General features: G+C 43.0%; 1 protein-coding gene across 7 annotated transcripts; it reads left to right on the forward strand.

The window, feature by feature from the left end:
- The first annotated feature begins 22 nt into the window (after positions 1–22).
- Positions 23–23,019, forward strand: LOC135538698 (repetin-like). 7 transcript variants are annotated; one of them, XM_064964632.1, is made up of 7 exons: positions 4,712–4,801; positions 11,624–12,202; positions 12,242–12,329; positions 13,872–14,015; positions 15,228–17,697; positions 17,938–17,999; positions 18,091–19,368. In XM_064964632.1, exons 1-5 carry the CDS (start codon positions 4,797–4,799, stop codon positions 15,591–15,593), a joined length of 1,182 nt encoding a protein of 393 aa, XP_064820704.1. In that variant the 5' UTR covers positions 4,712–4,796; the 3' UTR covers positions 15,594–17,697; positions 17,938–17,999; positions 18,091–19,368. The 7 variants fall into 7 exon arrangements, with proteins under 7 accessions (XP_064820691.1, XP_064820683.1, XP_064820704.1 ...); XM_064964626.1 differs by having other exon boundaries at positions 11,624–12,329; XM_064964639.1 differs by lacking the exon at positions 4,712–4,801 and adding an exon at positions 9,200–9,453 and having other exon boundaries at positions 11,624–12,329.
- The last annotated feature ends 1,328 nt before the right edge of the window (positions 23,020–24,347 follow it).

Here is a 24,347-nt window from a genome sequence, read left to right on the forward strand (position 1 = left end):
GCATGGGTTTCATTGGTTTGGAATTAGAAAATGCCATGCTCTTCGCACTCCGTTCTATTGGTGGCAGTATAGATCCTATGAAGCGGAAATCATAGAACAATAGACGATGTAGACAGGAAACGAGTTTGTTGGTTGACCAGTTGCCTTTATAACAAATTTTACCTAATCTATACAATTTATATGAAAGTCAAAGCACTCCGATTTTTAAGAGAGACTGGTATGCTAGTTGTTTGACACCACAAGATCCAGAATGAGACGGTGAACACAAAGACCTGCGCGAGGATAGCATCGAGGTAAACAACCATTAGCTATAGTCAATGTTTGCAACCACTTATTGTGGAAAATGTGCAATGTGGCAATTTCATGAATTTGTCGATATTCTCACATGCTTGCATTTACAGACGTTAGCTAGCAAGGTATATGCCAGCCTGCTCTGAAAGTTACATTACAAACTAGCTAGGTAGTTAACATTTGCTAACGTTAGCTGGCTAACGCTTGCACATTTCAGCTGACATTCAGAACAATAACGTACAAGCAAGCTAAATTATAGAAGACAAATGCAACTACATACAGTTGAAGTCGGAAGTTAACATTCGCCTTAGCCAAATACATTTAAACTATGTTTTTCTCAATTCCTGACATTTAAGCCTCGTAAAAAATAAATCCCCGTTTTAGGCCAGTTAGGATCACCACTATTTTAAGAATGTGAAATGTCAGAATAATAGTAGCGAGAATTAGTTATTTCAGGTTTTATTTATTCCATCACATTCCCAGTGGGTCAGAAGTTTACATATTACAATTAGTATTTGGTAGCATTGCCTTTAAATTGTTTAACTTGGGTCAAATGTTTCAGGTAGCCTTCCACAAGCTTCCCACAATAAGTTGGGTGAATTTTAGCCCATTCCTCCTGACAGAGCTGGTGTAACTGAGTCAGGTTTGTAGGCCTCCTTGCTCGTAAACGCTTTTTCAGTTCTGCCCACAAATGGTCTATAGGACTGAGATCAGAGCTTTGTGATGGCCACTCCAATACATTGACTTTGTTGTCCTTAAGCCATTTTGCCACAACTTTGGAAGTATGCTTGGGGTCATTGTCCATTTGGAAAACCTATTTGCGACCAAGCTTTAACTTCCTGACTGATGTCTGGAGATGGTGCTTCAATATATCCACATCATTTTCTTCCTCGTGATGCAATCTATTTTGTGAAGTGTACCACGCCCTCCTGCAGCAAAGCACCCTCACAACATGATGCTGCCACCCCCGTGCTTCACAGTTGGGATGATGTTCTTTGGCTTGCAAGCCTCCCCCTTTTTCCTCCAAACAGAATGATGGTGATTATGGCCAAACAGTTCTATTTGTTTCATCAGACCAGAGGACATTTCTCCAAAAAGTACTTTCTTTGTCCCCATGTGCAGTTGCAAACTGTAGTCTGGCGGTTTTGTAGCAGTGGCTTCTTCCTTGCTGAGCGGCCTTTCAGGTTATGTCGATATAGGACTTGTTTTACTGTGGATATAGATACTTTTGTACCTGTTTTCTCCAGCATCTTCACATGGTCCTTTGCTGCTGTTCTGGGATTGATTTGCACTTTTCGCACCAAAGTACGTTGATCTCTAGGAGACAGGACGTGTCTCATTCCGGAGCAGTATGACGGCTGCGTGGTCCCTTGGTGTTTATACTTGCGTACTATTGTTTGTACAGATGAACATGGTGCTTTCAGGCGTTTGGAAATTGCTCCCAAGGATGAACCAGACTTGTGGAGGCCTACAATTTCTTTTCTGAGGTCTTGGCTGATTTCTTTTGATTTTCCCATGATGTCAAGCAAAGAGGCACTGAGTTTGAAGGTAGGCCTTGAAATACATCCACAGGTACACCTCCAATTGACTCAAATGATGTCAATTACCCTATCAGAAGCTGCTAAAGCCATGACATAATTTTCTGGAATTTTCCAAGCTGTTTAAAGGCACAGTCAATTTAGTGTATGTAAACTTCTGATCCAATAGAATAGTGATACAGTGAAATAATCTGTCTGTAAACCATTTTTGGAAAAATTACTTGTCATGCACAAAGTCGATGTCCTAACAGACGTGCCAAAACTATAGTTTATTAACAAGACATTTGTGGAGTTGATGAAAAATGAGTTTTAATGACTCCAACCTAAGTGTAAGTAAATTTCCGACTTCAACTGTATATATTGAAACGTAACTTGTTTGTTTAGAAGCCTGTTAATTCGTTTGAGTCCTTAGTGATGTCTTGCCTTTAATGTTCATTTATGGGCAAATAACATCTAATACATTCATAATCAACAGCAAACATGTTTATATTCATCACATACTTAACGTTAGTGTTTATATAGTTGTCACCCAGACACACGGTACAGTTCACCACCTCTTTATTCTCTGCAGTGAACCTGGAGTATCAGCCCAGCTCAGGCACCTTGGCAGAATGGATCCAGAGAAGCACAGTCACCAGAGGGAGTATAGAGAACCAAAGGCATGCAGTCAGAGGAGGGAGTATGAAGAACCAGAGAGGTACAGTCGGCGGAGGGAGTACGGAGGACCGAGCTCAGGACAATCGGCCGATAGCTTTGAGAAGAGAGGCAATGGCCAGGCTATGCCCCGAGAGCCCTACAGTGAATACTGCAGCATGAGCCGAACTAGAGAAGGTGGGAAGGAGTGTGGTGCTTCCTCTGCTATGAGCTACATCATGTACCCATCATCCAGAGACTGGAGCAAAGGCTCATTGAGGGGTAGCAGTGGTCCCTTCTCCCCAGACACAGATAGGGACATTGATGGAGATCCTATGGTGCTCAGTGTGGAGGACCTGGAACTCGCTCGTAAGAAGAAGGAGTTGAAGGTCATAGAGGAAAAGATAGCTCGCAAGAAAGCTGTTCTTGCTCTGCAAAAAGTTAAACGCAGAGCTAAGGACATGCCTGAAACACAGGCTGCATCCGCAACAGCGAAGGGCATGTCTAAACAGAGGAAGGTAAACGATACAACATTCCAAAGATACAGTAATGTCGCGGACCAGTCGTCACGCATATGCCTACCTCTTAAACGGAGGGTGCTGGACATTCTGAGTAAGCTCAGAAGAACACCGGTACTGCGTAAGGTATGTACCTATTAGTTCTGTATTTATTAATCAGGATTGGGTTCAATTCTGAATTGGTCATTAATTCCCTTAAGTTTTGGATTTGAATTGGTCACACCCCACAGGAAGCAGAATTAAAAGGATAGTTCATGCAAAAATCTAGATTTGGGTTGAATTCCCCTTAAATTTTCTCTAGATCGTTATGTTCATGTTGACATCATGTATGGTGACCAATACTGTTTGACATGTTGTAGCCCTACAAGCTCGCCGTCATGTATACAGTTAATAACGTGTAAGTACATTTATTTAACGTTCCGTCTTGTGGCATTCGGTCTTCAGGCATTCAAGTTAAGCCACACTGAAATGACTATTAATCAAAGATGGATTTCAATGTTTGCTCAAATGTTTGCTCGCACACACTCCATTTCTGCTTCCTGTCTGTTGTAGCACGTCGCCCGTATTGCGAGGCTGATTAGTTAGGCCAAACAGGTGGGAAACACAGAGGTGTGCGTGCAAAGCAATAACAGAAATTGGAATCCATGTTTGATTTGGAAGGAAGGGGGGTGGAATCCATCAATTGAATTGAATTATTTTCTGGGCACTGCTCGGCGAATCAACCGTCGACCAACCACGGAAAGTCCCTCCGGCGTGGGAAAAGTGTCACCAAACAGGCAAAGTCTAGGGTCGGGAAATAAGACTCAAGGTGGGTAAGGGCTATACTGCTAGACCCCTGGGCTGAACATGTTCTTCAAACACTTTTTTTAAACTCATCCTCCTAAAACGAGTTATAATTATAGTGGTCTGGAGATATTCAAAGCTAGTTATGTAGGTTGTCTCTAATTACGAATCATTCACTCATTCAGTCTTATTCAATGTAATGATAGAAAAACATACATTTCTCAGAATGCATTAGATTAAACACTCCAGAATGGAAGTGAACATTTCATGACAAAAATACAAACAAAATACTGTTTGACATCATTGAGTTATAATCAAACTAACATTTAAAATGGTATCTGTATTCTTTAGTAATAGGTGTCAGGTGATTTTGACAAAGTATTTGTCAAAGGTTTGAGACGCATATGTCTAAGTTTAATTTGTTTAAAATTCTGCTTATAAACAATTCAAATTTCAATTAATGGGTTTAATTTCATAAAGTTCCGAGTCGACCTCAACACTGTTATGAATACATTTTCCCTGATAGATCCAAAAGAAGTTGATGATGGATTGTAAACAATGCCAAAAAAGCCTTTGTGCCAATAATCAAGGTACTAGCGTAAAACGTTTAAAAGCCTTTATTGTTTGTCTCATGCATAGCAAAAATAAGAAATCCACCAATGCGTTGTGACTACAACAGCCTTCATCAGGATGACCATCAGATCTTTCCTGATGTTTGGATTCTGATTTTCTACTACATGGACTTAGCAGCAGACCCCCTTTTCTCCAAACACAGTTCTAAGATCAGTTACCCAAAGCCATTAAGAGTCTGGGGTAAATAAAAACTGACCTTGGATCACTATTCAGAGACAACTGCATTACACATACTAAAATATTGTCTCTATTTTCCTCTAGGATACCCCTGCCAAGCTGAAGAAACAAAACAAGATGCGAGCATTGGAGCTGATGATTAGCGCTCCCCTTGAAAATGAAGAGGCCCATCCTCTGAGACTGAGAGTGAAGGGTTTAATGAACCAACGACGCTCTCCCAACAATGAGGTATGATGCCATCACAAAACATAGAGATGGGCAAAAGTATCATAAGGAAGTCAAGAAAACCATGGCCCCGATTTAATGCAATTGATTTCTCCCATTGACACCCATTCCAAATACGTAGGATATGAAGTGCCTACCTACTTGTACGCTTCATAATATTTTTTGTGGTCTTATAAGTATAGTTTTTTTCTAAAATGTCATGGCTATATTAGTGTTATCCCTGTCAGCCACCTGATGCATCAATTGCTACCTAGCATGCGAACAGTCATTTAGATGGACTTGTAGCATAGCTAGCCAGCTAAAAGCCAATCATTGCAGAATGACTCATTCTGAGTAAAATGCATTTGGCAAAATGCAACCAAATACATTTGTTGTGACAATCAGATGAACATAGCAAGCCCATGATAACACAAAGGTAGTGTGAAATGCACACATAAGCGATACGTAAATGAAGCAACATTTGATGGCGCGGTGCTGATCAAACACATTTTGTTTGTTTTAGTGCTGAGCGATGAGTGCTTTTTTGGATTTTAAACATTAAATGCATTGTGGGTTGAATACTCTAACCGAGTAAAACAATGAATAAAAGTACCATGATGGTTGTGACTGCCAATTACTGCTTATCACTTATTAACCATTTATTCACATTACTTTAATTTAATTAAATATTTCAGTTGTGTATATAACATTTGTTTTATTTGATGACTATTTCATTCCAAGTCATCTTATCTCTATCGAGCTGCTGCCTATGCTGTCTTACAAAATCACTATTTTGTAGTTCTTCAAAGTAAATACTTTGAATAGGCATACTTTTATGACTGCTGAAAACCAACTAGATCATGTATTTTCAGGTAGAGATAGCTCACAGAGCAACAGCTGCTCTCTATATCACCTCGCAATTGTGCATTCTTCTCTTCAGTAGCAGGCATAAAAGAAAGACCGGACAAGTAGATGTGCAATGGATTATGGTCCTTGTAGTTAATTACCACATTTTATGCGCTAAACCATGTATAATATTGGCCTGTTGGAAACTACAATTCCCTACTACATCGCACAGTTCGGGCTGGATCTGATATCTTGAGAAATTGTGCGATGTGCGCATTGAGCTCACAGAAAAAATCTGAACGAAATGGTATTCAAATAATTGAACATAATCAAAATTTTTGTTAATCGCCCAGCACTAGTTTGTTTATATTTCTTCATGTTTCCTGTTAGGTGGTCCCTAATGATAAACAACATAATCCAACCATTCAGAGGCCAGTTCACTCACTCAGGACACAGGAGAAAGACATAGCAGCCACAGGCTTCCAGCGCTTCCTCAATTTCCTCAATGAAGGTGTGGACCTCAACAAGCTCTCAAAGATAGTCAACGACGAAAATGAGCTACTCATTGTGGGCGAGGAGCTACCACAAGTTTGGCCGACTCTGCTCGAGGGTCATGTTGACTCCAGCAGTAAATCCAAGTCTTCTCCAGTTGAGGAGAAGAAGGTGAGGCTTGAGGATGAGCAGCGATATGAGCGGATGCAAACCCTGCTGGAGATTGTTGGGCTGGACTTGGGGGTTGAGGAGTTGGGTCGGCTGACAGACAGGACCAATGATAGGCTATATGGAAAGATGGGAGACTTGAAAAGGGACAGAGCCAGAGAAGGGGAAAGTCCTGCGAGAGAGAGATGCAGGCAAAGATGCTCTAGTACCAGAGACAAGGACAGAGGAAGAGACAGATCTGAGAGAAATCGAAAGGGAGACGGGCACAGACACTCTAGTACCAGAGAGAGAGAGACAAGGACATACCGGTAGTCAGAGAAACAAACAGATCAGAAAGGAACAGAGATGAAGACTGGGACAGAGACTCAGAGAAGGACTGGGACGGAGGCAGAGAGAGATCCCGGGACAGATCTAGGAGAGACGGGAGCAGATACAGATCTGAGAGAGACGGGGACAGAGACCCAGAGAAAAGCAGAGACGGAGGCCGAGAGAAAGACCGGGACAAAGTGAGAGACCGGGACAGATACAGATCTGAGAGAGACAGAAAACGAGGGAGAGCCAAGGATATAGACAGGTGGCTGCAAAGGACCAGAGACGGAGACAAACGTTCTAGGACCAGAGACTGGGACAGCGAGAGATCTGAGAGGGATAGGTATGGGGATGAGTCCAGGGAAAGCTCCATTGAGCTCTACTCATACTCCATGACCACTGAATTCCCTGTTTCTCATCCCCATTCATCTATGATGGCTACCTACTCTCCCACCCAGTACTCTCAGTTTATGACGTACCACAGCAGCCCCTACACCATGGCCTTCCCTCCGGGGTGGGGTTATCCCCCTGGCACCATGCCCCCTGGCACCATGCCCCCTGGTATTATGCCCCCTGGTATTATGCCCCCTGGTAACATGCCGCCTGGTAACATGCTTCCTGGTGTTATGCTCCCTGTTACCATGCCACCTGGAATCATGCCAGCTGGTGCCATGCTGCCTATTAACAAGCCCCGCCTACCTAACCCCCCTGGGTATCCACCCTACACCAACTTCCCCCCATATTACTCTAATGGTACCACAGCCTTAAAACAGACATACACCAAGCCTGCTAGCAACCTCCAGCTCTCATCTACCCAGCCTGCTAGCAACCTCCAGCTCTCATCTACCAAGCCTGCTAGCAACCTCCAGCTCTCATCTCCCCAGCCTGCAAGCAACCTCCAGCTCTCATTTACCCAGCCTGCTAGCAACCTCCAGCTCTCATTTACCCAGCCTGCTAGCAACCTACAGCTCTCATCTACCCAGCCTGCTAGCAACCTCCAGCTCACATCTACCCAGCCTGCTAGCAACCTCCAGCTCACATCTACCCAGCCTGCTAGCAACCTCCAGCTCTCATCTACCCAGCCTGCTAGCAACCTCCAGCTCACATCTACCCAGCCTGCTAGCAACCTCCAGCTCACATCTACCCAGCCTGCCAGCACCTCAGCAGTCTTGCCCCTCCTACGTAACCCCCCCTATAGTCACGAGAAACTAGCCCCCTGGTATAAAGAAAATAACAAAGCTCTGAAGCGAGTTTGCCGACAAATGGAACGGAAATGGCGCTCCACCAATTTGGAAGTCTTCAGACTAGCTTGGATGGACAGTAAAGCGCAATATCGAAAAGTCCTCAATGCCGCTCGATTAGCCTACTTTTCCAAACAGATTGAGGAGAATAAAAACAATCCAAAATGTATTTTTGATACTATTGACAAGCTAACTAAAAAGCAGCATTCTCCAAGTGAGGATGGCCGTCACTTCACCTAACCAGTTACATCCTGCCTGGTTGGACCTGTCTGGGGGTATCTTCGGACTGGGCCACATTGTCTAAGCACTGGGTTCTGTCTAAGCCCTTTGTGACATTTACTGATGAAAAAGGGCTTTCTAAATAAATTCATTTGATTGGTTGGTCTTAACTCAGAGATACACATACACCCAGCCCTCTTGCAACTGCAAGGAAAAGAGACAGAAGCATGCAGAAGCCGTAGCGAAAGTGAAAAGAATAAACATGGAAGAGACAGAAATATGCAGAAGATGTAGTGAAAGTATCCTGTCAGATGGTGACAAAGAAGTCCCCCTCTGAACCAGGGTGAATGAAGAAAGCAAAGGGGGTAAACAATATATTCTTCACAGGTATTTTCATGAAGAGTTATCACAATCATCAAAGGGAAGCGTATGTGTAAGAGGAAACGGCTTTTGAAGAGGCGGAATGAGGCTCACCAGCACAAAACAAGTGATTGCTTGCAGAAGCAGCAGGGAAAGTAGCTCCTCGGGTGGCTGTAAAGGATTTCCCCTTTGGAGAGGAGCCCAAGATCCAGAAGGAGTAACAATGATCGATGGGGAGAAACTACATGCTGACACTGTAGAAGAAGTGGTCCCTAAGAAGCTATATTTGTAATGACACTAGCAAAGGATTTGTTATAGTTTAACCTCATCCTTCAAAGCTTAATGTTGAAGCTATTTCCAGTGTAATGTTTTGTATTGTATGTGGTATGGGTAGGGCCAGTGGTCTTTCTTTACTATTATATCTGCTCAGCAAACGCATTTTCTCTCCCGTTATAAACCAAATCATAAGGGCGTGGAGTTTAATTGATCTGGTCATGTGGTTAGGAAAGACCCTGGCCCTGGGCATAGTACATGTGTGTCAATGCAATGAAAAGACCATTGATGACATGCTTGCAAGTTCTCATGCCTGATAGCAAGAAAACTGCCCGTGTTTCATTCCCCCACTTCAGTCTATAGATCATCTTCTACTTTGTATATATTTAATTGAATAAAAGATTGTCGAATATTGTAAGTGTGGAGTATGTCAAAGTTATTTAACCAAGGCATTAAGCTTCACATTTCTTTTCAGGCATGGCTTTCATTGGTTTGGAATTAGAAAATGCCATGCTCTTCGCACTCCGTTCTATTGGTGGCAGTATAGATCCTATGAAGCGGAAATCATAGAACAATAGACGATGTAGACAGGAAACGAGTTTGTTGGTTGACCAGTTGCCTTTATAACAAATTTTACCTAATCTATACAATTTATATGAAAGTCAAAGCACTCCGATTTTTAAGAGAGACTGGTATGCTAGTTGTTTGACACCACAAGATCCAGAATGAGACGGTGAACACAAAGACCTGCGCGAGGATAGCATCGAGGTAAACAACCATTAGCTATAGTCAATGTTTGCAACCACTTATTGTGGAAAATGTGCAATGTGGCAATTTCATGAATTTGTCGATATTCTCACATGCTTGCATTTACAGACGTTAGCTAGCAAGGTATATGCCAGCCTGCTCTGAAAGTTACATTACAAACTAGCTAGGTAGTTAACATTTGCTAACGTTAGCTGGCTAACGCTTGCACATTTCAGCTGACATTCAGAACAATAACGTACAAGCAAGCTAAATTATAGAAGACAAATGCAACTACATACAGTTGAAGTCGGAAGTTAACATTCGCCTTAGCCAAATACATTTAAACTATGTTTTTCTCAATTCCTGACATTTAAGCCTCGTAAAAAATAAATCCCCGTTTTAGGCCAGTTAGGATCACCACTATTTTAAGAATGTGAAATGTCAGAATAATAGTAGCGAGAATTAGTTATTTCAGGTTTTATTTATTCCATCACATTCCCAGTGGGTCAGAAGTTTACATATTACAATTAGTATTTGGTAGCATTGCCTTTAAATTGTTTAACTTGGGTCAAATGTAGTTAACATTTGGCGACTTGGCGAAGTATTCAATGTTGTCGGAGAAGTCTCCGATTTCATCTTTGGCGATACTCTTCCACAAGCTTCCCACAATAAGTTGGGTGAATTTTAGCCCATTCCTCCTGACAGAGCTGGTGTAACTGAGTCAGGTTTGTAGGCCTCCTTGCTCGTAAACGCTTTTTCAGTTCTGCCCACAAATGGTCTATAGGACTGAGATCAGAGCTTTGTGATGGCCACTCCAATACATTGACTTTGTTGTCCTTAAGCCATTTTGCCACAACTTTGGAAGTATGCTTGGGGTCATTGTCCATTTGGAAAACCTATTTGCGACCAAGCTTTAACTTCCTGACTGATGTCTGGAGATGGTGCTTCAATATATCCACATCATTTTCTTCCTCGTGATGCAATCTATTTTGTGAAGTGTACCACGCCCTCCTGCAGCAAAGCACCCTCACAACATGATGCTGCCACCCCCGTGCTTCACAGTTGGGATGATGTTCTTTGGCTTGCAAGCCTCCCCCTTTTTCCTCCAAACAGAATGATGGTGATTATGGCCAAACAGTTCTATTTGTTTCATCAGACCAGAGGACATTTCTCCAAAAAGTACTTTCTTTGTCCCCATGTGCAGTTGCAAACTGTAGTCTGGCGGTTTTGTAGCAGTGGCTTCTTCCTTGCTGAGCGGCCTTTCAGGTTATGTCGATATAGGACTTGTTTTACTGTGGATATAGATACTTTTGTACCTGTTTTCTCCAGCATCTTCACATGGTCCGTTGCTGCTGTTCTGGGATTGATTTGCACTTTTCGCACCAAAGTACGTTGATCTCTAGGAGACAGGACGTGTCTCATTCCGGAGCAGTATGACGGCTGCGTGGTCCCTTGGTGTTTATACTTGCGTACTATTGTTTGTACAGATGAACATGGTGCTTTCAGGCGTTTGGAAATTGCTCCCAAGGATGAACCAGACTTGTGGAGGCCTACAATTTCTTTTCTGAGGTCTTGGCTGATTTCTTTTGATTTTCCCATGATGTCAAGCAAAGAGGCACTGAGTTTGAAGGTAGGCCTTGAAATACATCCACAGGTACACCTCCAATTGACTCAAATGATGTCAATTACCCTATCAGAAGCTTCTAAAGCCATGACATAATTTTCTGGAATTTTCCAAGCTGTTTAAAGGCACAGTCAATTTAGTGTATGTAAACTTCTGATCCAATAGAATAGTGATACAGTGAAATAATCTGTCTGTAAACCATTTTTGGAAAAATTACTTGTCATGCACAAAGTCGATGTCCTAACAGACGTGCCAAAACTATAGTTTATTAACAAGACATTTGTGGAGTTGATGAAAAATGAGTTTTAATGACTCCAACCTAAGTGTAAGTAAATTTCCGACTTCAACTGTATATATTGAAACGTAACTTGTTTGTTTAGAAGCCTGTTAATTCGTTTGAGTCCTTAGTGATGTCTTGCCTTTAATGTGCATTTATGGGCAAATAACATCTAATACATCCATAATCAACAGCAAACATGTTTATATTCATCACATACTTAACGTTAGTGTTTATATAGTTGTCACCCAGACACACAGTACAGTTCACCACCTCTTTATTCTCTGCAGTGAACCTGGAGTATCAGCCCAGCTCAGGCACCTTGGCAGAATGGATCCAGAGAAGCACAGTCACCAGAGGGAGTATAGAGAACCAAAGGCATGCAGTCAGAGGAGGGAGTATGAAGAACCAGAGAGGTACAGTCAGAGGAGGGAGTACGGAGGACCGAGCTCAGGACAATCGGCCGATAGCTTTGAGAAGAGAGGCAATGGCCAGGCTATGCCCCGAGAGCCCTACAGTGAATACTGCAGCATGAGCCAAACTAGAGAAGGTGGGAAGGAGTGTGGTGCTTCCTCTGCTATGAGCTACATCATGTACCCATCATCCAGAGACTGGAGCAAAGGCTCATTGAGGGGTAGCAGTTGTCCCTTCTCCCCAGACACAGATAGGGACATTGATGGAGATCCTATGGTGCTCAGTGTGGAGGACCTGGAACTCGCTCGTAAGAAGAAGGAGTTGAAGGTCATAGAGGAAAAGATAGCTCGCAAGAAAGCTGTTCTTGCTCTGCAAAAAGTTAAACGCAGAGCTAAGGACATGCCTGAAACACAGGCTGCATCCGCAACAGCGAAGGGCATGTCTAAACAGAGGAAGGTAAACGATACAACATTCCAAAGATACAGTAATGTCGCGGACCAGTCGTCACGCATATGCCTACCTCTTAAACGGAGGGTGCTGGACATTCTGAGTAAGCTCAGAAGAACACCGGTACTGCGTAAGGTATGTACCTATTAGTTCTGTATTTATTAATCAGGGTTGGGTTCAATTCTGAATTGGTCATTAATTCCCTTAAGTTTTGGATTTGAATTGGTCACACCCCACAGGAAGCAGAATTAAAAGGATAGTTCATGCAAAAATCTAGATTTGGGTTGAATTCCCCTTAAATTTTCTCTAGATCGTTATGTTCATGTTGACATCATGTATGGTGACCAATACTGTTTGACATGTTGTAGCCCTACAAGCTCGCCGTCATGTATACAGTTAATAACGTGTAAGTACATTTATTTAACGTTCCGTCTTGTGGCATTCGGTCTTCAGGCATTCAAGTTAAGCCACACTGAAATGACTATTAATCAAAGATGGATTTCAATGTTTGCTCAAATGTTTGCTCGCACACACTCCATTTCTACTTCCTGTCTGTTGTAGCACGTCGCCCGTATTGCGAGGCTGATTAGTTAGGCCAAACAGGTGGGAAACACAGAGGTGTGCGTGCAAAGCAATAAAAGAAATTGGAATCCATGTTTGATTTGGAAGGAAGGGGGGTGGAATCCATCAATTGAATTGAATTATTTTCTGGGCACTGCTCGGCGAATCAACCGTCGACCAACCACGGAAAGTCCCTCCTGCGTGGGAAAAGTGTCACCAAACAGGCAAAGTCTAGGGTCGGGAAATAAGACTCAAGGTGGGTAAGGGCTATACTGCTAGACCCCTGGGCTGAACATGTTCTTCAAACACTTTTTTTAAACTCATCCTCCTAAAACGAGTTATAATTATAGTGGTCTGGAGATATTCAAAGCTAGTTATGTAGGTTGTCTCTAATTATGAATCATTCACTCATTCAGTCTTATTCAATGTAATGATAGAAAAACATACATTTCTCAGAATGCATTAGATTAAACACTCCAGAATGGAAGTGAACATTTCATGACAAAAATACAAACAAAATACTGTTTGAGTTATAATCAAACTAACATTTAAAATGGTATCTGTATTCTTTAGTAAGAGGTGTCAGGTGATTTTGACAAAGTATTTGTCAAAGGTTTGAGACGCATATGTCTAAGTTTAATTTGTTTAAAATTCTGCTTATAAACAATTCAAATTTCAATTAATGGGTTTAATTTCATAAAGTTCCGAGTCGACCTCAACACTGTTATGAATACATTTTCCCTGATAGATCCAAAAGAAGTTGATGATGGATTGTAAACAATGCCAAAAAAGCCTTTGTGCCAATAATCAAGGTACTAGCGTAAAACGTTTAAAAGCCTTTATTGTTTGTTTCATGCATAGCAAAAATAAGAAATCCACCAATGCGTTGTGACTACAACAGCCTTCATCAGGATGACCATCAGATCTTTCCTGATGTTTGGATTCTGATTTTCTACTACATGGACTTAGCAGCAGACCCCCTTTTCTCCAAACACAGTTCTAAGATCAGTTACCCAAAGCCATTAAGAGTCTGGGGTAAATAAAAACTGACCTTGGATCACTATTCAGAGACAACTGCATTACACATACTAAAATATTGTCTCTATTTTCCTCTAGGATACCCCTGCCAAGCTGAAGAAACAAAACAAGATGCGAGCATTGGAGCTGATGATTAGCGCTCCCCTTGAAAATGAAGAGGCCCATCCTCTGAGACTGAGAGTGAAGGGTTTAATGAACCAACGACGCTCTCCCAACAATGAGGTATGATGCCATCACAAAACATAGAGATGGGCAAAAGTATCATAAGGAAGTCAAGAAAACCATGGCCCCGATTTAATGCAATTGATTTCTCCCATTGACACCCATTCCAAATACGTAGGATATGAAGTGCCTACCTACTTGTACGCTTCATAATATTTTTTGTGGTCTTATAAGTATAGTTTTTTTCTAAAATGTCATGGCTATATTAGTGTTATCCCTGTCAGCCACCTGATGCATCAATTGCTACCTAGCATGCGAACAGTCATTTAGATGGACTTGTAGCATAGCTAGCCAGCTAAAAGCCAATCATTGCAGAATGACTCATTCTGAGTAAAATGCATTTGGCAAAATGCAACCAAATACATTCGTTGTGACAATCAGATGAACATAGCAAGCCCATGATAACACAAAGGTAGTGTGAAATGCACACATAAGCGATACGTAAATGAAGCAACATTTGATGGCGCGGTGCTGATCAAACACATTTTGTTTGTTTTAGTGCTGAGCGATGAGTGCTTTTTTGGATTTTAAACATTAAATGCATTGTGGGTTGAATTCTCTAACCTAGTAAAACAATGAATAAAAGTACCATGATGGTTGTGACTGCCAATTACTGCTTATCACTTATTAACCATTTATTCACATTACTTTAATTTAATTTAATATTTCAGTTGTGTATATAACATTTGTTTTATTTGATGACTATTTCATTCCAAGTCATCTCATCTCTATCGAGCTGCTGCCTATGCTGTCTTACAAAATCACTATTTTGTAGTTCTTCAAAGTAAATACTTTGAATAGGCATACTTTTATGACTGCTGAAAACCAACTAGATCATGTATTTTCAGGTAGAGATGGCTCACAGAGCAACAGCTGCTCTCTATATCACCTCGCAATTGTGCATTCTTCTCTTCAGTAGCAGGCATAAAAGAAAGACCGGACAAGTAGATGTGCAATGGATTATGGTCCTTGTAGTTAATTACCACATTTTATGCGCTAAACCATGTATAATATTGGCCTGTTGGAAACTACAATTCCCTACTACATCACACAGTTCGGGCTGGATCTGATATCTTGAGAAATTGTGCAATGTGCGCATTGAGCTCACAGAAAAAATCTGAACGAAATGGTATTCAAATAATTTAACATAATCAAAATTTTAGTTAATCGCCCAGCACTAGTTTGTTTATATTTCTTCATGTTTCCTGTTAGGTGGTCCCTAATGATAAACAACATAATCCAACCATTCAGAGGCCAGTTCACTCACTCAGGACACAGGAGAAAGACATAGCAGCCACAGGCTTCCAGCGCTTCCTCAATTTCCTCAATGAAGGTGTGGACCTCAACAAGCTCTCAAAGATAGTCAACGACGAAAATGAGCTACTCATTGTGGGCGAGGAGCTACCACAAGTTTGGCCGACTCTGCTCGAGGGTCATGTTGACTCCAGCAGTAGATCCAAGTCTTCTCCAGTTGAGGAGAAGAAGGTGAGGCTTGAGGATGAGCAGCGATATGAGCGGATGCAAACCCTGCTGGAGATTGTTGGGCTGGACTTGGGGTTGAGGAGTTGGGTCGGCTGACAGACAGGACCAATGATAGGCTATATGGAAAGATGGGAGACTTGAAAAGGGACAGAGCCAGAGAAGGGGAAAGTCCTGCGAGAGAGAGATGCAGGCAAAGATGCTCTAGTACCAGAGACAAGGACAGAGGAAGAGACAGATCTGAGAGAAATCGAAAGGGAGACGGGCACAGACACTCTAGTACCAGAGAGAGAGACAAGGACATACCGGTAGTCAGAGAAACAAACGGATCAGAAAGGAACAGAGATGAAGACTGGGACAGAGACTCAGAGAAGGACTGGGACGGAGGCAGAGAGAGATCCCGGGACAGATCTAGGAGAGACGGGAGCAGATACAGATCTGAGAGAGACGGGGACAGAGACCCAGAGAAAAGCAGAGACGGAGGCCGAGAGAAAGACCGGGACAAAGTGAGAGACCGGGACAGATACAGATCTGAGAGAGACAGAAAACGAGGGAGAGCCAAGGATATAGACAGGTGGCTGCAAAGGACCAGAGACAGAGACAAACGTTCTAGGACCAGAGACTGGGACAGCGAGAGATCTGAGAGGGATAGGTATGGGGATGAGTCCAGGGAACGCTCCATTGAGCTCTACTCATACTCCATGACCCCTGAATTCCCTGTTTCTCATCCCCATTCATCTATGATGGCTACCTACTCCACCACCCAGTACTCTCAGTATATGACGTACCACAGCAGCCCCTACACCATGGCCTTCCCTCCAGGGTGGGGTTATCCCGCTGGCACCATGCCCGCTGGTATTATGCCCCCTGGTATCATGCCCCCTGGTACCATGCTTCCTGGAATCATGCCAGCTGGTGCCATGCTGCCTAGTAACAAGCCCCGCCAACCTAACCCCCCTGGGTATCCACCCTACACCAACTTCCCCCCATATTACTCTAATGGTACCACAGCCTTAAACCAGACGTACACATACACCCAGCCTGCCAGCACTCGAGCAGTCTTAAGTCAGAGATACACATATATCCAACCCACTAGAAACCGCAGGAAAAAGACACAGAAGCATGCCCGAGGGAAAGTGTCCTGTCAGATGGTGACAAAGAAGTCCCCAGCGGTTTTGACCACTCAGATAGAGGAGAGGAGGAATAAGGTTCACCAGCGCAAAAGAATGCGATTGCTTGCAGCAGTAAAAGTGGCCCCTCACTTCCCCTTTGAACCGGAGCCCAAGAAAGACTGGGAGAAACTACATGCTGACACTTCTGAAGAAGTGGTCCCTCAGGAAGCTGCAAAGAATGTGGAGGCACCATCTGAAACAGGACCTAGGAAAGAACCAGAAGGCGAGAAACTACATGCTGATGCTGCAGAGAAAGTGGCTCCTCAAGTGACTGCAATGGACACTGCGCCCCCCTCTGAAATGGGCCCCAAGAAAAAAAAGTTGTATCCAGGTATCTTCATGAAGATTCTGAGACGTCTAAAGAGGCATCAGTGCAATATAAAAGGGAAGAAGAAGCATTTTGCAAAGAGGAGGAAAAAGGCTTTCCAGTACAAAGGGAAGAAACCATTGGTAGACACTAAGGAAAAAGTGCCTCTTCTAGAGGCTGCAAAGGACTCTGGGAACCCCTCTGAACCATGGCCCAAGAAAAAGAAAAAAAAGAAAACACTAGAGGAAAAAGGAGGTATATACTACCCAAAGATAAAAGCAGCTGCTGAAGGCACTGAGGCCATTTCTGAACCAGCACCCACGATTGAAGGGGGGGAGGGAATGACAGAAGGGGAGGAACTGCTTGCAGACACATTAGAGAAAGGGGTTCCTCAAGTGGCTACAAATGACTCTGGGCTTCCCCCTGAACCAGGGCCCAACAAAGAACCAGAAAGAGCGGAAGAAACTATGTTAGAAAAGGAGAAACTGCTTGCTGATCATGTGGCGAAAGTGTCTGTAAAGGGCCCTCAGATCCTCTTGGAACCAAAGGCTGAGAAAGACCGAGAAGGAGAGGACGATGCAATTATAGGTGGTGAGAAACTGCTAGTAGACCCTGTGGAGAAAGTGGCTATAACGGGCCCTGGCTTGCTCTCTGAACCAGAGGCTGAGAAGGAGACAAGGGCAGAAACAACCAGTGGCATGAGAATTAATCAAGGAAAAATAAGGTTGGTGCTTTTTTTTTATTTTATTTTTTACTTTTGTATTGCATTGTAAATTATTGGAATTAATGTCTTTGGTATGGAAGTGAAGTTCTCCCTTGGGTAATCTGAATGAATCTTAGTGAAAACCTGGGTATGTTGACCTTTTGTCTACCTATAACTTAGCGGTCACCATTCATCCACATTTTTGTCCTTGTTACGGCAAAAAGCCTTTTAATGACATTTAAGAAATTCAATGTTCCTCAGCTTGAAGAGTTCAACCTGAAGATGGGCACGCCTAACACAGCCTCAAAGGATGGCTAGCTGTTGTAAGTAAAAGCACCAGAAATACATCTGTTTCAAGAGAACGATTGTATTCTATAGCGAGTCATTCGTCTCAACTATTTCTCTATTCTGCAGATCTTCACTTGGCATCATGAGCTCATCGCACACTAGAATAGAACCTGCTGCTGACCCATCCAGACCCTATGGACATCAGTTGGCTTACATTCTTACCTATCAACCATTTAATAGATTTGTAATCACTAAAAAATTATTTGTCAAAGTTTAGCCTCATCCTTAAATGCTTCGTATTGAATTTATTTTCAGTGTAATTTATTGATATTGTGTGTGGGGTATGGGTAGGATCTAGCACATTCATATATGCTAAGTACCTTTAGCGCCTATTGATGATAGTATCTTCTGGCCGGGGGAGTTTAATTAAGAGCCCCGACCCTTGCACTAAACGTTAACACGCATAGCTTGCAGCCTGATTTTGGAACATAAGGAGCTATCTTTCATATCAGCGTTGGACAAAAATGCACATTTATTGGGTTAGGGTTCCCACACGGCCATATTTCCATGTTACAGTGCTTGTTTATGGAAAACGGATGGAAGGCGGAGTCGACAACCTCTGCTAATTACCGATCTGCATCTCCAAAATCCTGTGTGTAAACGGAAGATGGACGCCACAAACTCGTTGTCACTGAAAGATACTGTCGGTTGCAACTGTTAAAACCGGTTTTATAAACTGGTTGGTTTTGAGGCCTGAATTCTGATTGGCTGAAAGCCATGGTATATCAGACCATATACCATGGGTATGACTAAACATTTAGTTTTACTGCTCTAATTACATTGGTAACCAGTTTATAATAGCAATAAGGCTCCTCTGGGGTTTGTGATGTAGGGCCAATACACCACGGCTTAGGGCTGTGTCCAGGCACTCCGTGTTGCGTTGTGCTTAAGAACAGTCCTTAGCCCTGGTATATTGGCCATATACCACAACTCCTCGGGCCTTATTGCTTAAATAACAGAGTAAGTGTACATTTTGCATATGAAAGTAGATGGCTTGATGTTTCTAGAACTGTACTGCAATTAGATGGAGTATTTGGCTGCCAGAGACAATTTACCTGTTCTAAACCAAACGGGCATGGAGTTTATTTGGTCTGGTCATGTGGTCAAGAAAAATTCCTGGCCCTAGATATAGTAAATGTGTATCAATGCGATGAAAATGCTATTGACGGCATTATGTTTGCAATTTGTAAGTCGCTCTGGATAAGAGCGTCTGCTAAATGACGTAAATGTAAATGAAAGTTGTCATGCCTGATAGCTAAAAGTAAGAACTGCCCATGTTTCGTTCAATTTCTATAGATCTTTCACTTTGTAAATATGTAATTTAATAAAATATTTGGTCTTGTGTGTAGTGTATCATATTTCAAATGAACCTCAACCCATTGAGCTTCACATTCCTTTTCAGGGACAACTTCCATTGGTTTTGTATTAGACAATTCCATGCACTTTCGCATTCTGCCCTAGTGGTGGCAGTATTGGATTTTTGATCCTATGAAGCTAAAATAATTTAACTAGAAGCAGGGACCTGGAAACGAGTTTGTTTGATCAGTTGCCGTTCTAACAAATGTAACTATATACAATAGTATTTCCAAGTCAAAGCACTCAGAATTTTCTGACTGGTTGTGTGCATGCAAGTTGTTTGGATGCAAGTTGTTTGGACCCTCAAGATCCAGAATGAGACGGCGAACACACAAAGGCCTGCGCGAGGGTAGCAGAAGGGGCAGACTGAAGGTAAACAACAATTACAAGCAATGCTTGCGCCTTTTAAGTGGCCACGTGACTATTTCGATTGGGCTATTTTAATTTGTTCATATTCCCCTATTTAGCTAGCAAGCTATATGTGGGCCTGCATTGAAAATTACATCACTAACTAGCGCATTTCAGCTGACATTCAAAACAATATCTTACAAGCGGGTAAGCATTATATAAGTCAAATGCAACTACCTATATATTGGAACTTGTTTGTTAGAAGCCTGTTAATTAGTTTGAGTCCTTATGTCTTGCCTTGAACATGCATATCTGGGCAAAGAACATCAAATACACTGCTCAAAAAAATAAAGGGAACACTTAAACAACACAATGTAACTCCAAGTCAATCACACTTCTGTGAAATCAAACTGTCCACTTAGGAAGCAACACTGATTGACAATACATTTCACATGCTGTTGTGCAAATGGAATAGACAACAGGTGGAAATTATAGGCAATTAGCAAGACACCCCCAATAAAGGAGTGGTTCTGCAGGTGGTAACCACAGACCACTTCTCAATTCCTATGCTTCCTGGCTGATGTTTTGGTCAGTTTTGAATGCTGTCGGTGCTTTCACTCTAGTGGTAGCATGAGACGGAGTCTACAACCCACACAAGTGGCTCAGGTAGTGCAGCTCATCCAGGATGGGACATCAGTGCGAGCTGTGGCAAGAAGGTTTGCTGTGTCTGTCAGCGTAGTGTCCAGAGCATGGAGGCGCTACCAGGAGACAGGCCAGTTCATCAGTAGACGTGGAGGCCGTAGGAGGGCAACAACCCAGCAGCAGGACCGCTACCTCTGCCTTTGTGCAAGGAGGAGCACTGCCAGAGCCCTGCAAAATGACCTCCAGCAGGCCACAAATGTGCATGTGTCTGCTCAAACGGTCAGAAACAGTCTCCATGAGGGCCCGACGTCCACAGGTGGGGGTTGTGCTTACAGCCCAACAGCGTGCAGGACGTTTGGCATTTGCCAGAGAACACCAAGATTGGCAAATTCGCCACTGGCGCCCTGTGCTCTTCACAGATGAAAGCAGGTTCACACTGAGCACATGTGACAGTCTGGAGACGCCGTGGAGAACGTTCTGCTGCCTGCAACATCCTCCAGCATGACCGGTTTGGCGGTGGGTCAGTCATGGTGTGGGGTGGCATTTCTTTGGGGGGCCGCACAGCCCTCCATGTGCTCGCCAGAGTTAGCCTGACTGCCATTAGGTACCGAGATGAGATCCTCAGACCCCTTGTGAGACCATATGCTGGTGCGGTTGGCCCTGGGTTCCTCCTAATGCAAGACAATTCTAGACCTCATGTGGTTGGAGTGTGTCAACAGTTCCTGCAAGAGGAAGGCACTGATGCTATGGACTGGCCCGCCCGTTCCCCAGACCTGAATCCAATTGAGCACATCTGGGACATCATGTCTCTCTCCATCCACCAATGCCACGTTGCACCACAGACTGTCCAGGAGTTGGCGGATGCTTTAGTTCAGGTCTGGGAGGAGATCCCTCAAGAGACCATCCGCCACCTCATCAGGAGCATGCCCAGGCATTGTAGGGAGGTTATACAGGCACGTGGAGGCCACACACACTACTAAGTCTCATTTTGACTTGTTTTAAGGACATTACATCAAAGTTGGATCAGCCTGTAGTGTTGTTTTCCACTTTAATTTTGAGTGTGACTCCAAATCCAGACCTCCATGGGTTGATACATTTGATTTCCATTGATATTTTTTGTGTGATTTTGTTGTCAGCACATTCAACTATGTAAAGAAAAAGTATTTAATAAGAATATTAAATTCATTCAGATCTAGGATGTGTTATTTTAGTGTTCCCTTTATTTTTTGAGCAGTGTACATCATCAACGACAGACATGTTTATATTCATAACATACTTAATGTTATAGTTGTCACCCAGACACACAGTACAGTTCACCACCTCTTTATTCTCTGCAGTGAACCTGGAGTATCAGCCCAGCTCAGGCACCTTGGCAGAATGGATCCAGAGACATGCAGCCACCAGAGGGAGTATGGAGAACCAGGGACATGCAGTCACCAGAGGGAGTATGAAGAATCAAGGACATGCAGTCACCAGAGGGAGTATGGGGAACCAGAGACATGCAGTCACCAGAGGGAGTATGGAGAACCAGAGACATGCAGTCACCAGAGGGAGTACGGAGAACCAGAGACATGCAGTCAGCGGATGGAGTATAGAGAACCAGAGACATGCAGTCAGCGGATGGAGTATAGAGAACCAGAGACATGCAGCCGCCAGAGGGAGTATGGAGAACCAGAGACATGCAGTCAGCGGATGGAGTATGGAGAACCAGAGACATGCAGTCAGCGGATGGAGTATGGAGAACCAGAGACATGCAGTCACCAGAGGGATAATGGAGAACCAGAGACATGCAGTCACCAGAGGGTTAATGGAGAACCAGAGACATGCAGTCACCAGAGGGATAATGGAGAACCAGAGACATGCAGTCACCAGAGGGATAATGGAGAACCAGAGACATGCAGTCACCAGAGGGTGTATGGAGAACCAGAGACATGCAGTCAGCGGATGGAGTATGGAGAACCAGAGACATGCAGTCAGCGGATGGAGTATGGAGAACCAGAGACATGCAGTCACCAGAGGAAGAATGGAGAACCAGAGACATGCAGTCACCAGAGGGATAATGGAGAACCAGAGACATGCAGTCAGCGGATGGAGTATGGAGAACCAGAGACATGCAGTCACCAGAGGGATAATGGAGAACCAGAGACATGCAGTCACCAGAGGGAGTATAGAGAACCAGAGACATACAGTGCCTTGCGAAAGTATTCGGCCCCTTTGAACTTTGAGACCTTTTGCCACATTTCAGGCTTCAAACATAAAGATATAAAACTGTATTTTTTTGTGAAGAATCAACAACAAGTGGGACACAATCATGAAGTGGAATAACATTTATTGGATATTTCAAACTTTTTTAACAAATCAAAAACTGAAATTGGGCGTGCAAAATTATTCAGCCCCCTTAAGTTAATACTTTGTAGCGCCACCTTTTGCTGCGATTACAGCTGTAAGTCGCTTGGGGTATGTCTCTATCAGTTTTGCACATCGAGAGACTGAAATTTTTTCCCATTCCTCCTTGCAAAACAGCTCGAGCTCAGTGAGGTTGGATGGAGAGCATTTGTGAACAGCAGTTTTCAGTTCTTTCCACAGATTCTCGATTGGATTCAGGTCTGGACTTTGACTTGGCCATTCTAACACCTGGATATGTTTATTTTTGAACCATTCCATTGTAGATTTTGCTTTATGTTTTGGATCATTGTCTTGTTGGAAGACAAATCTCCGTCCCAGTCTCAGGTCTTTTGCAGACTCCATCAGGTTTTCTTCCAGAATGGTCCTGTATTTGGCTCCATCCATCTTCCCATCAATTTTAACCATCTTCCCTGTCCCTGCTGAAGGAAAGCAGGCCCAAACCATGATGCTGCCACCACCATGTTTGACAGTGGGGATGGTGTGTTCAGGGTTATGAGCTGTGTTGCTTTTACGCCAAACATAACGTTTTGCACTGTTGCCAAAAAGTTCAATTTTGATTTCATCTGACCAGAGCACCTTCTTCCACATGTTTGGTGTGTCTCCCAGGTGGCTTGTGGCAAACTTTAAACAACACTTTTTATGGATATCTTTAAGAAATGGCTTTCTTCTTGCCACTCTTCCATAAAGGCCAGATTTGTGCAATATATGACTGATTGTTGTCCTATGGACAGAGTCTCCCACCTCAGCTGTAGATCTCTGCAGTTCATCCAGAGTGATCATGGGCCTCTTGGCTGCATCTCTGATCAGTCTTCTCCTTGTATGAGCTGAAAGTTTAGAGGGACGGCCAGGTCTTGGTAGATTTGCAGTGGTCTGATACTCCTTCCATTTCAATATTATCGCTTGCACAGTGCTCCTTGGGATGTTTAAAGCTTGGGAAATCTTTTTGTATCCAAATCCGGCTTTAAACTTCTTCACAACAGTATCTCGGACCTGCCTGGTGTGTTCCTTGTTCTTCATGATGCTCTCTGCGCTTTTAACGGACCTCTGAGACTATCACAGTGCAGGTGCATTTATACGGAGACTTGATTACACACAGGTGTATTGTATTTATCATCATTAGTCATTTAGGTCAACATTGGATCATTCAGAGATCCTCACCGAACTTCTGGAGAGAGTTTGCTGCACTGAAAGTAAAGGGGCTGAATAATTTTGCACGCCCAATTTTTCAGTTTTTGATTTGTTAAAAAGTTTGAAATATCCAATAAATGTCGCTCCACTTCATGATTGTGTCCCACTTGTTGATTCTTCACAAAAAAATACAGTTTTATATCTTTATGTTTGAAGCCTGAAATGTGGCAAAAGGTCTCAAAGTTCAAAGGGGACGAATACTTTCGCAAGGCACTGTATAATTGGTAGATTTGGATAGAAAACACTCAAGTTTCTAAAACTGTTAAAATAATGTCTCTGAGTATAACAGAACTGAAATGGTAGGCAAAACCCAGAGGAAAGACTATTTAAAAAATTCAGCATACCACTGATTTCAATGCCTGGCACTTTTATAATAGGGCGAA

This window comes from Oncorhynchus masou, chromosome 5 (genome assembly GCF_036934945.1).
Source record: "Oncorhynchus masou masou isolate Uvic2021 chromosome 5, UVic_Omas_1.1, whole genome shotgun sequence".
Lineage (NCBI taxonomy): Eukaryota > Metazoa > Chordata > Actinopteri > Salmoniformes > Salmonidae > Oncorhynchus > Oncorhynchus masou.

Bases quoted from the DNA above. Each gene is read 5' to 3' on its own strand.
- LOC135538698 (XM_064964603.1), top strand. From the start codon at position 15,626: ATGGGAGACTTGAAAAGGGACAGAGCCAGAGAAGGGGAAAGTCCTGCG.